At 36.4% G+C, this 12,590-nt stretch overlaps 1 protein-coding gene across 3 annotated transcripts in view; it reads right to left on the bottom strand.

Annotated features, from left to right (window-relative positions):
* Positions 1 to 12,590, bottom strand: part of Acer3 (alkaline ceramidase 3) — a 168,524-nt gene continuing 155,934 nt past the window's right edge. For all 3 annotated transcript variants that reach the window (XM_027942709.2, XM_071616515.1, XM_071616516.1), the window contains 3 exons: positions 10,520 to 10,624; positions 6,821 to 6,866; positions 1 to 6,331 (listed from right to left, as the gene is read on the bottom strand). In XM_027942709.2, the coding sequence (XP_027798510.1) occupies positions 6,278 to 6,331; positions 6,821 to 6,866; positions 10,520 to 10,624 (205 nt within the window). In that variant the 3' untranslated portion in view covers positions 1 to 6,277. The remainder of the gene's footprint in view (positions 6,332 to 6,820; positions 6,867 to 10,519; positions 10,625 to 12,590) is intronic.

The following is a 12,590-nucleotide window of genomic DNA, read 5'->3' as shown; positions in this document are numbered from 1 at the left end:
TCTTATTTGAAACAGTATCATTTAATACTTTCACCTACAATAAGTAATGAGTGCTGAAATACAGCCTAGATTATAGATTAGATAAAAATACATTATTCTACTCTCTTCTAGAAAAATGATTATGGCATTGGCAAATCAAATGGAAAAAAGAGAATGAGCAGATCTGGGATTACCTGGAAATGGTTAGTTCCTTATAAAGGTTCAATACAATCTATATGTTTATTAAATAATATCTAGTAGAGCAAATGTTTATTACAAATATGAAATAGGAAACATTAATTTGAATGGGTTATCTGTTGGTCATACTGATAAGTTAGAAATATTAAAAGTATGGAAATGCTTGATTGTAAAGAGCCCAATTGATACATTAAACAGAAATTGCTAATAGTTTCTAGCTCTTAAAATAAGCTTGATTATTCATTTGTATGCACAAGTTAGCTCTAGAAAGAAGAGCCACAAAGAAACCAACTGTGGAAAGAACCTTGAACTTGTCCTTTTAGAAAGTTAAAAAAAAAAAGGATGTATGACTGTAGCAGCTTTTTTGGCCTTGACAACTACCATGTGGCACATTTTATATGATATGAAAAAAAAAAGGGTCAATAGATCTTAAATTTCTGGAAGTCAACTCAAAAACTGAATGCAACTAGCATGTTTGGATTTTACAGTATAAAATAAAATTACCTTTATTTTTTATTTCCATCTTTTTTGTGATACTGGGGATTAAACCCAGGGGCACTCTACCCCTGAGCCACATCTCCAGCCATTTTTTATTTTTATTTTGAAGCAGAAAGTTGCTGAGGCTGGCCTTAAACTTGTGATCCTCCTGTCTCAGCCTCCCGAGTTGCTGGGATTACAGGCATGTGCCACCACACCTGGTTTAGATTCCCTTTATAAAGCAAATAAAATCATGAACTTTGCTTTTAGTAATTTTTTCCTCTGAGGTTTAGATACTTTGCGGCAGGCTATAGCCAATCTAGTAAAACTGATGTGAAATAATGATTTTATAGTGTAAATATTAAACATAAGACTTTGATTACATTTAACACAGAGGGAGTAGAGTTGAAAATGCACAGAATATTTTCATTCTGACAAGTACACACTAGAGAAATGCAGTCAGGTGGTACTGCTGTGCCTCCATATTCCACACTGCTCATTTGCTGATGATCCAGGGCAGGGGAGACACACTCCCAGAGCCAGAGCCCAAGAAAATGCTGTTTCTGACTTTCTTTCTGTTTAAATAACACTTATTTATGTAAGTGCCATTCTTGCCTTACAGGCCACACTATCATAGACTGGATTTGGTCCTTGGGCTGCAGTTTGCCAACTCCTGGTCTGCACCCTTTTATAACATAATACATTTTTATAATTTTCTTTTAGGTGCAGGTGATCTCACAATCAATATTGATATCTCTCAATGAAATATATTTGTATGCTTAAAAGATTTCTCTAATAAATGTGCTCTGCAGTAACCTTAGAATTAATTCTGTAAACTTAATTTAAAAGTGATGATTTGCAGATGTGACAATTGCCAGAAAAGTTTCAAAAGCTTTATGACAATTCTGTGAATATTCACATTACCAAAGACTAAATCTAGTTCAAGTATGGACATTGTGCTATTATAAGCAATGAAACAGGTCACAATGAGCACAGTGCACAGCATGACCTGTGATGGAATGCTATAATACTGACAGCTGCCAAGAGGAAAAAAAAATGGGGGAAGCTTAGGGCACTTGTAGGCCGGTAATTAAATTTCTTGTTTGGGTTTTAGGGTTTTCTAGAATGAAATATGGTGACCAATCTTTTCCTTTTCTTTTTGGTACTGGGGATTGAACCTAGGGGTGCTTTATTACTGAGCCACATGCTTAGCCTTTTTTATCTTTTGTTTTGAGACAGGGTCTCTTCAAAGTTGCTTAGGATTTCACTAAATTGCTGAGGCTGACTTTGAACTTAACGATTTTCCTGCCTCAGCCTCCTGAGTTGCTTGGATTACAGGCATGAACCACTGCACCTGGCTGATCAACCTTTTCTACACTAACTGCCAATCTAAACAGAGAGTAATTTACAGGACTTAATGATAAATGAAGACATTAAGAAACAATATTAGATATTTACAGTGCACTGAAATGGGGCCAGTACTGCTTAGCTTTTACTCCAAATGTTTATCAAATATTTATCAATGACAGAAATTCTGTAGCTAAACACTACTGCTTAAAGTCTTCTCCTTTGCTGCTCTATCAGGAAAGGACTGTACTTTGGTGAGACTTGTCATCCCTCATACTTTCTACTTGTCCTTCAACAGTATCAAGGTCTCATACCTCATACCTAAGTTAATTTTCAATGTGAATGTCAAGTAAAGCAGTAGGCCTTACAAGGGTATATGCAGCAGACTGGGCTGAGAGTTTTGGAGAAATGATTGAGTCTAGTGGCATGCTCACATAACCTCAGCTACACCAGCAACTTCCCCACATGGAACTACAATTAGATGTTAAGAAGAAAAGAAAAAGGTGTTTCTTTGTTCTTAAAGGAAGTGCAACAATCTAAAAAACAGCACTGAAATTTTCCAGTTAGATGGATTGTGATGCTATGATTCTTTTTTTCTCCCTTTTTCTTTTCTTATTTTTTGGTACTGGGGATTGGACGCAGGGGTGCTTAACCACTGAGACACATCCCCTGCCCTTTTTATTTTTATTTTGAGACAGCATTTCACTACATTGCTTAGGGCCTTGCCAAGTTGCTGAGACTGGTTTTGAACTCGAAATCCTCCTATCTCAATCTCCAGAGCTGCTGAGATTACAGGTATGCACTACCCGCCTGGTTTCCCTTTTCATTTTCTAGCCTTTTTCATTAAGGGGTTTAAGTACATTACACCGAATTTTAGTTGCTGTTTGCAAATGGTTAGAGCACAGTGAATAAGCTGTATTTTCAGACATTGAAAAACAAGATGAAGTGGTCAAACTAATTATATTATACCATTGATATATGGCACATATTGTAAGACAGAGGTAGATCCGCAAATAGCCACAGAGCTGCAAATTACAATTGTAACTGGTTCTCTTTGAAACATCAATTTTACACAAATGCTTATCTAGCAGCACATCATAAATCACAGGCCAGAAGAATTTGCTATTATGTAAATGTGGGGTTAGAAGTTAATATTGCCAATTTTAGCAACAAATAATTGTTTTCAAGAGCAAAGCAATATGGAACTCATAGAACACATAAGAAAACTTTAAAATTTTAGACACTTTTAGGGGTATTGGCTAAATTCAGAAGGTACTGGTATTACAGTAGAACAACTTCTATAGGCACCTAGATATTTCATGCACTGTGCACTTAAGTTTTTGGTCTCTTAGTTTTCTTTGACTTACACCTCCTTCTCACACCTCACTCTCCTTAGTATAAGAAAAATCCTATGTGTAGAGAAAGTTCAGATTAACCCTGGAATTTTGCTTTATGTTGAATTTTGCTTTATGTCTAAACCATCATACCTGATCTATTTCTTTTAAACTATTTTAATACTATTATTTTGGTTTTCACTTGAAGATCACTGAAAAACAAATGATCCTTAATCATCAGCATATCACAAAAATAAAAGAGATGACTTCAGGTGGTGGGGACTGTTTCATGAAAGTTCCAAGGGGTGTAGCCAACAAGTGCTCAATCAGATTAACACAAACACTTTTCACTTAGTTTTCCCCTAAAACAAAGTCAAATTGCTTTCAGTTTTCTAAAGAGAAAATGACAACACAAGAAAAATCTTCAAATGAGCAAAGTGCTTCTTTAACATCCTAATAAAGTATTAATGTGATTTGCTCTGAGCTCACAGATGAGCACCCTTTCACATCAGGTGATAAGCAAACATACCATTATTTGCTCAGCAGGAAACAGGCTTTTTATACACTCTAGTTAACAGGAAGTTTTCTAAGCAAATGAAGGGAAGGGAGTGGGTAGGCATCCAATCCTGTAATGTCTACCCAGAATCCAAGAAGGAAAAAGAAGCCATTGAAATAAAGGTGAATTAACATTTGCATACAATTTGGCACAGATATAAAGTACTGAGTGTGTCACTTGTTGCTAATAAGAGAGCCATTGGGTGAGGTACAAACTGACTTGGAAAATTGAAAAGCCAATTAAGAGGCCTGGCTTTTTTTTCTCTGATTTCTGCTTAACACATATAAAGTGTTCTATGTGGAGCATTCATGCTGTATGTCCTCAAAACAGTAATAAAGGTCTTTGAAGAACTGGCTAGTCTTACAAGTCATCAGGAGTGCAGATGTCTCTATAGTGAGATGCTGGGCAATTTATTCAAGTGACCAATGGTGGTGGCTGAATTGAACATTCAACAAATGGTTCTAAATGACCCAGTTTCAGGGCTCTCTCTTAATCTGACTTTACTACTGCAGAGTATCAGTCTTATGATGTTAGCAGAAGTCATGAAGGATGTGCTTTTGGTTCCCATACATGGATTCTTCATTCAGTACAAAAATATAACGGTGTGAAACTAATTCTTTCTAAAGTGATAGCCAAAGGTAGATGGAAGAGAATGGAGCCAGAAGTTAGAATCTTGTGGCAAAAGAAAAAAGTTTTATGGAATGCCCTGGAACTACATAGTTTTATGTCCTTCTAAACACAACCAAGGTACTCTTCGGATTTACGTTTTGGCAGGTATTGTTCTTGCTCAAAAGTAAATGGAAAAAAAAAAGTAGATGGAAGTATCTGCCCAGTGGCTTGTTGCTATGCTAAGGGAAGGAAAATAGTACTCAGGCTAAAACTAAGGCCAGCAGGTGAAGAAAACAATTTTTGGCTTTAAATATGTATCAAGGTTACTTACTGAATATTGGAAAAATGACAGAGTGTTTTTTCCAACTTGGCAGAAGAGAAAAACTAATTTTTCTTTTGAAGCCATAGCTCAAGATGTAATCATTAGATGTTAAATATCTGCTCCTTCATTTTTTGAATATGAAAAGTGATTCAATTTGTTATACATTCAAATCAAAATTATAACTAGCTGACTTGCAATGAGATTTTACTGCTATTTCTTAGCAATGTAATCTTTGGATGTTCTGCAAGTTACAATTTTTTAATGAAATTATTTTCATTTAATCCATTCAAATGGATGAAGCATCTACTTAATAATAGATGGGCATTTAATCTGTAAACTCTGCAGTGTAGCTATTAACAGCTCCATTTTATTATTGAAGAAACTGGCTTAAAAAAGAGACTTGACCCTTATATCTATTTCCTTCAAAAAATGAAGGAGCAGATATTTTAATAAACTTTACATAAATAGAATTCTGACCATTTAATCTCTAGTTAACTTGACATACTTCCCTGGGCATAACTCTGAGAACTGGAAAAATATCGCATAAGGCAAAAAGTCAGCATTTTATGACATTCCCTGATAACTTCAAATAAGTTATGCTAGGAGGCTGGGATATGGGTAGGCTAGATCACCCATCATATTTGCCTAGCCATAAAAACAGATACAATTTAAAGATCTGCAAAGATCAAAGCAAAGGGAGCAACCACCTTTAACTGAGGAGCAGCAGGCTGTAGATGTCCTGGTGGAGCTTCAGAAAGGATAAAAGATGACCCGCCTGTTCAGATTGGTCATGGTCCACAGATATCAGAGCCCAAGGCAAATCCTGGGAGGTGACAAGTATTGAACCCACTCGCCAGTCTGAATTTGCTTATACTATTCCATCTGTATAGCACCAAGATGGACAGTGAAGAACTATCTATAATCCCACAGGGAGCTCTCTTTTTTCCCCCCATCTTGGAAAATCATCCATGAGGTTAATAGGACAACACTATAAACCAAAGCTGACACAGCTAAGTGGTGTGTCACAGCTGGCCATCTGGATACAGGATTTGTCAGTACTTAATGACTATTTTCATTATTTAATCAAACATTAAGAAAGGTATAATTCACATGCAACCCTGTCAAAAATAAAAATGGTTAATTTCCTATGACCAGCACAAACTGTTAACCTGTTAAGAAAAGCCCAATTTCCCCAGCATTCTAAAATATAAATACATTATCTGTTTCTTTATGAACATTTTAGGATGAAGATGAGGAGGACAAATGAGATAAAGCCAGGAGCCAACATCCCACAGATCCGTTCCTCATCCTCCCTGTGGCTGCAGCATTAATTAGAAAATCACTCCTCTGTTGTGATGGTCACGATGTATTTGAATATGTAGATCTTTAGATATCTCTTATTTATCCTGTCAGGTTTATGATAAGTGTCTTTGTTTTAATGGTGGAATAATCTCATCAGTACTTCCTGAGAGGCTCAAACATGATCACTGGCCAGATTCCGAAGAGAAACTGTGGAAACAAGTTAGGACAAAACAAGAGAAGATTGTTACATGTTATCCCCCCAAAATGAGAAAGAACCTGCAGGGCTGTGACTCCAGTGCTTGCTGAGTCTGCTGGTGACTGTTCTGATACAGTAGCCTGAGAGCAACACATTCCTTCTAGACTTGCACCAGTCTCAGAAATTATTTTCATTTAATTCATTCAAGTATATTAAGTATTTACTTAATAGTGGATGGGCATTTAATCTGTAAACTCTGCAGTGTAGCTACTAATAGCTCCATTTTATTGTCAAAGAAACTGGCTTAAAAAAGAGACTTGTCCAACATCATGTAGTAATAAACTGAACTAAAGAGTCTATGTCCTTTGATTTCAAAGCCTGTGCTCCACTACCTTTCCATGCCCCTTTTCTTCTCCTACATTATCCCATCTTCCCAATATCCTCCCCCTTCATACACACATGCACATGCCCGCCCCCCTCCTCTCAGGACATGGACTTACTTTCACTTTTGGTCTGTGTCTCAGGTAAAGTGTTCTAGTGTATAAACTGGAAGAAAAGGGGATGGGGGAAAGCTCTTAAGAATAATTTTTAATCCGTGAACACTGGTTTACTGACAGAGTTAACCATACTGCCTTTGTATATACAAAGAAAAAAACACTGGCATATCTAACATGTGGCAAAGTGCTAAGGAAGACAGAGAAATGATTAACTTGTATACCATGACATCAGAATGTTTGTAGTTCAGTAGTGGGCATCCCACTAATGCTTGATATGATTTATATCACAATTAAACTGTTCCATCTTTTTTTTTTTTTTTCACTGCCTCAGGACTGGGCTTGAACTCAGGGGCACTCTACCACTGAGCTACATTTCCTTTTTTGTTTTGGTACCAGGCTGCACATAACCTCCTGAGCCACATCTCTAGCCCCTTTTATATTTTATTTTGAAGACAGGGTCTCCCTAAGTTGACTAGGGCCTTGCTAAATTGCTGAGGCTGGTTTTGAACTTGTTGTAACCCTACTGCCTCAGCCTCGGGAGCCATTGGGATTATAGACATGTGCTACCCACCCCTACCTTCCCAACCCTTTTTATTTTTTATTTTGAAGTATTTTTATTTATATGCTTCAGTCAACGAGGTACCTCTATATCCCAAATTTCCACATAACTGAAGCTTAAACATCTAAGCTTCTTTTATTTTAATTATTTAGAATGAAATGTCTCTAAAGAATACTTTATTCTTTCTCTTTTTAAAAAAATAATAGTTGGGAATGTAGTTTAATGTCAAAGAACTTGCCTAGCATATGAGAGGCCCTGAGCTTGACCTCTAGCACAAAAAACAAAACAAAAACAAAACAAAAACCCAGAAAGTAAACAATTTAAACATTAACAGATAACAAATTAAAAAAAAAAAATGAACTCAAAACCCTACCACCCTGAGAGGCTGAGGCAGGAGGAGCTCAAGTTCAAGGCCAGATTGGGCTAATAGTGAGACCCTGATTCAAAGGGCTGGGGACACAGCTCAGTGGTAGAACACTAGCCTAGCGCGTGTGAGGAGCCCTGGGTTGGATCCCTAGTACTGAAAAAAAAAAAAAAGAAGCAAAAAAGACTGCACCACCAAATCTAGTCAAGTTTTATTTTTCTACATTCACTTTTTTTCCACATGCAATCTAATTTTCCTACAGGTTTAATAATTTCATTAGTATGAATCTGTTTCACATAAATATTAGATTTTCTTTTTTTCTTCCTTCCTCCCTTCTTTTTTTTGTAGCAGGGATTGAACCCAGGGGTGCTTAATCACTGAACCACATCTCCAGCCCTTGTTATATTTTATTTTGAGACAGAATCTCACTAAGTTGCTTAGGGCCCTGCTAAGTTGCTGAGGCTGGCTTTGAACTTGTGATCTTCCTTCTTCAGCTTCCAGAGCCACTGGGATTACAGGCATGTGCCACCATGCCTGGTAAAATATTAGATTATTTTTCTATGTTGCTATAAGCTTTCCATATTTTTAATTTTAAATGGTGAAATAAAGGACATACTATAATTTATTTTATGATTCTGTACCATAGGGTAGTTTGTTTTGTCATTTTTCTAAATTAACTAACATTATGAGAAGCATTTTTGTATTTATACAGAAATTTTTATTATTTTAGATAATTTCTCAAGGGAAATTAATTCCTAGCAATATAATAATGTACAATAAATATAAATTTTAAAAAATATTGTTGTGCTGGGGTTGAACCTGGGTCCTCATGTGGGCTAGGCAAGCACGCTATATTACTGAGCTATAACCTCAGCCCAACATTTAAAAAATTTATTTATCTATTTATTTATATCAGGGATTGAACCCTGGGCCACTTATCCTCTGATCCACATCCCCAGTCCTTTTTAGTTTTTATTTAAAAACAGGGTCTCACTAAATTGCCTAGCTTTTCACAAAGTTGCTGAGGCTGGCCTCGAACATGCAATCCTCTTGCCTCAGCCTATTGAGTCACTGGGATTACAGGTGTGCATCACCACACCTGGACCAACATTTTATTTTTTTGAACACATGTAATTGTCAAATTTCTTCTCAAATGCTTTGCATTAAATTATACTGTCAAGTAATGTGTGATCATACAATTTTTACTGCAACTTAAGGAACGTTGAAGGGAGTTTCAAAAAACTATAGTTCACTTTACAAAATGCATCCCATTATTTTATTTTAAAATTATTATTTTGAATAGGTAATGAGTCATTTAGCAAAACAACTCAAAAAATAGAAGAATACACAGTAAAAAGAGGTGTCTTTTCTACCCTTGACTCCCCCCAAATCCCCGCTTTCATGGCCCAAAGGAAACTGATGTTACTTATTAGTTTCCCTACATAAACAGATAGTTTATGCCTTTATAAGCATATACATATGTTAATCTTTTTTTCCTTCCCTCCCCTCCTTTCTTTCTTTCTGATACTGGAGATTGAGCCCAGGGGTGTTCTGCAACTGATCATATTTCCAGTCCTTTTTTATCTTGAGCCCTGCTAAGATTTCTTTTTCACAAAAATAGACATAATATTGTTTTAGAATTCATTTTCTTCTAGCTAGATGAAATTTTTTTTCACTCATTTGCTCTAAGTATCTCTAAAACACATGGTCCCTTCTCTCTTTCTAAAATTTAAAATAGTTTCAAATGAACAGGAGAGATTGATATGATAAATTCCTGAAACCCCCTTCTCCCAGATTGTTACCATTTAATTACCTTTGTTCCATCATACCCACACACCTACCTACATATATATATGTATACATATACATCATACCCACACACCTACCTACATATATATATGTATACATATACATACATACACACACAAATATGCACATATACATACATGTACACATAAATATACATATATGTGCATATATATTCTATATAGTCTTTGTCTGACATGATGTTCAATCACACCCTAAATATTCCAATGTGTTCTGCCATAAAACAAAGACACTCTCCTAAATTACTATAATATAGCCCTTCTAATCAGGAAATTAACATTAATATAACAGTAATATCTAAGCCACAGACCTTAATACAATTTGCTGTCCTAAAAAATTTCTCTTCTTTCATTCTTATTGAGCCAGGTTACTAGCCAGTAACATAGTTTGTATTTACTTTTCTTTCTTCAATTGACACAAGGTCTTGCTAAATTGCTTAGGGACTGGATAAATGGCTTAGGCTGGCCTTGAAATTGTGATCCTCTTGACTCAAGTCTCCCCAGTCACTGGGATTGTGCCATTGCACCCAGCTTCTTTGTATTCTTCTTTTTATTTATTTATTTATTTATTTTTGTGGTGCTGGGGTTGGAACTTGAAGAATGGTATATGCTATGCAAGTCCACTATTAGCATTGACTGAGCTACATACATCACCAGCCCTTTTAATTTATTTTTTAAAAATTTGAGACAGGGCCTTGCTATGTTGCTCAGGATGGCCATGAACTTGCCATCCTCCTGCCTTAGCCTGGTGGGGAACTGGGCTATATGTGTGCCATGGCTCTTAGCTGGAGAGGGACTTTTTAAGGTCATCCAGTGGCAGAGGCAAAACTGGAACATAAGTTCCTCATCTATCTCTTCACATTTCATACTTACACCATTCTATTCTAAGAGGAAAAACAAAAAACAAAACAACCCTTCAATACTAGGTTAAAAAAAAAAACTCCATTTCCTACCTGAAAAGGATGTGAAGATAAGAACCCAGTCCAGTTAAAATATGCCACCATGCATGAAACTGTGTGGTAACACCTAGAATAGGTGGCGCCTCCCTTCGAAAGTCCCTGTGTGGAGAGGAGAAAAAAAATATCACATTAAAAGTTAAAAATATTTATTAGCACTAGTGTTGACAGTGTTAAATTTTGAAATACCATGTTCAAATATGGCAATTATTTAATTTCCTTAAGTCACCATACTATTTTTTAAAGTGTATTCTGAGGAATAGCACTCCTAGAAGTTCCATGAAGTGACTCTACTCAAATTAATGTGGGAAATATCATATAATTTTTTGCCTTCTTTTTGGTAACACACTTTGGGAAACGCTAGTCTAGCTAGTTAGTTCCCTTGAGTCTATCCACTAAGAAACTGGATATATGCTATTCCTGTCATCTTGGTGTGGCACCATGTAAAGCCCTTTAATAGCTATTATTTTTGCTCATATTCAGTGATTCCTTGAGAAACCTTTTTTATTAGCTTTGCTTTAAAAATCTTTTTGCAGGTTATGAGAGTTGCCTAAGTCAGTCAGTTAGTGGTACAGCTGGGTGTCAAATTCCAGATTTTTTTTTTTTTCTTTTCATAGTACTGGGGTTTGAACTCAGGGGAGCTCTACCATTTTGCTACACCTAAGCCCTTTTTGAATTTTATTTTGAGACAGAGTCTCACTAAGTTGCCTTGTGCTGGCTTCACATTTTGATCCTACCCTCAGCCTCCAGCCTCCTCAGTAGCTACAATTTCAGGTGTATACACCAGTATAGCCAGCTCTAGATCTTTCCATTCAGTTTATAACATATTAGCATTTACTAGAGAAGAAAAGCAAATATGAAACACCAGATGATTTTTCTAGATATTGTCATCAATATTTGAGACAATTACCATCTTTAAGAGCCACATTGTATGTTGTCAGTTCTCAACAGGGGATGATGATCTCTCAGCAACGAGAGATCATCCCTGGTGAGGATTTTGCTGGGTATTCCTGATTCAGAACCATGTACTTAGCTTTTAGTTTTCTAAACAAGGTGTGTTACTTGCTTGTCTACATTTGAAGTCTATGTTTACTTATTTAACTGTTTACATGAAGAATTTCAAATGTGCAAAAGTAGGCAAAATAATATCCAACATGAGTAATTATCAACTAGTGGTAATGTAAGGGGAAAAATAAATGAGGATGGTGGGAACACGCGGTTAAGAGAAAAATTCTATAAAGTGAGCCGACTATACTGACTCTCCACATGCTTTCTCTCTCCAGATGCCAAAAAGTAATCTGTCTGCAGCTTGGTGGGGCCTGAAGGGACAGGATATGTCACATTCTTTAGCAAACTGAGGCAGAGGGTAAAGATCTGGCAGTCAGTGTAGATAATGAATATCTGGTTATCACTAGCTATCACACTTCCCAGGTCAATGGGTTGTTAATAGCTAACCTCTCCGCTAGCACTTCCCAGCACAAGGAGTTGGTAAGGATTAACCCCTATGGCCCCTGTACCTTCCTGCCCTTAGGCACATACACGAAGATTAAAAGGGGGGTCTATAAAAGAGCAAGGCACACCCACTCCCACAGACTCCCAGCTCTGGGGCCCCTTTTTCTTGGAAGAAGTCTGTTGCTCTCTCTTTTCTTAAATAAAACTTGCTTCCTTCACTTGCCTCAGCCTTTCTCAGGTGTTTAATCTTCAATGGGAGGTGAGGGTGGGGGGGTGGGGGGGAACAAGGACCTGTTTCTGAACTCAAAGACCAGTATCAGTAATGTGTGTCATTTAAACCTCTACTCACTTCTCCCTCTATATTATTTTGAAGCAAATACTAGATATTGTAGCATTTTATGTCTAAATATTTTAGTTATATCTCCAAAAGATAAAAACTCTTTAAGACATAAACTACAATACCATTTTCATACCTGAAATATTAATAAAAATCCCTTAGTATCATTATACATTCAATTATTGGCCAAAGTTCTAAATTTTTCATGTTTTTTTTTTTTTTTTTTTAAGATTCAGAGTTAGTTTATTTGAATAAAGACACCCTCCCAGCTCCCCTGAA

Source organism: Marmota flaviventris, chromosome 9 (genome assembly GCF_047511675.1).
Source record: "Marmota flaviventris isolate mMarFla1 chromosome 9, mMarFla1.hap1, whole genome shotgun sequence".
Taxonomy (NCBI): Eukaryota; Metazoa; Chordata; class Mammalia; order Rodentia; family Sciuridae; genus Marmota; species Marmota flaviventris.
Note: the sequence above shows the minus strand (reverse complement) of the source record. Positions and strands in the feature narration are given on the sequence as shown.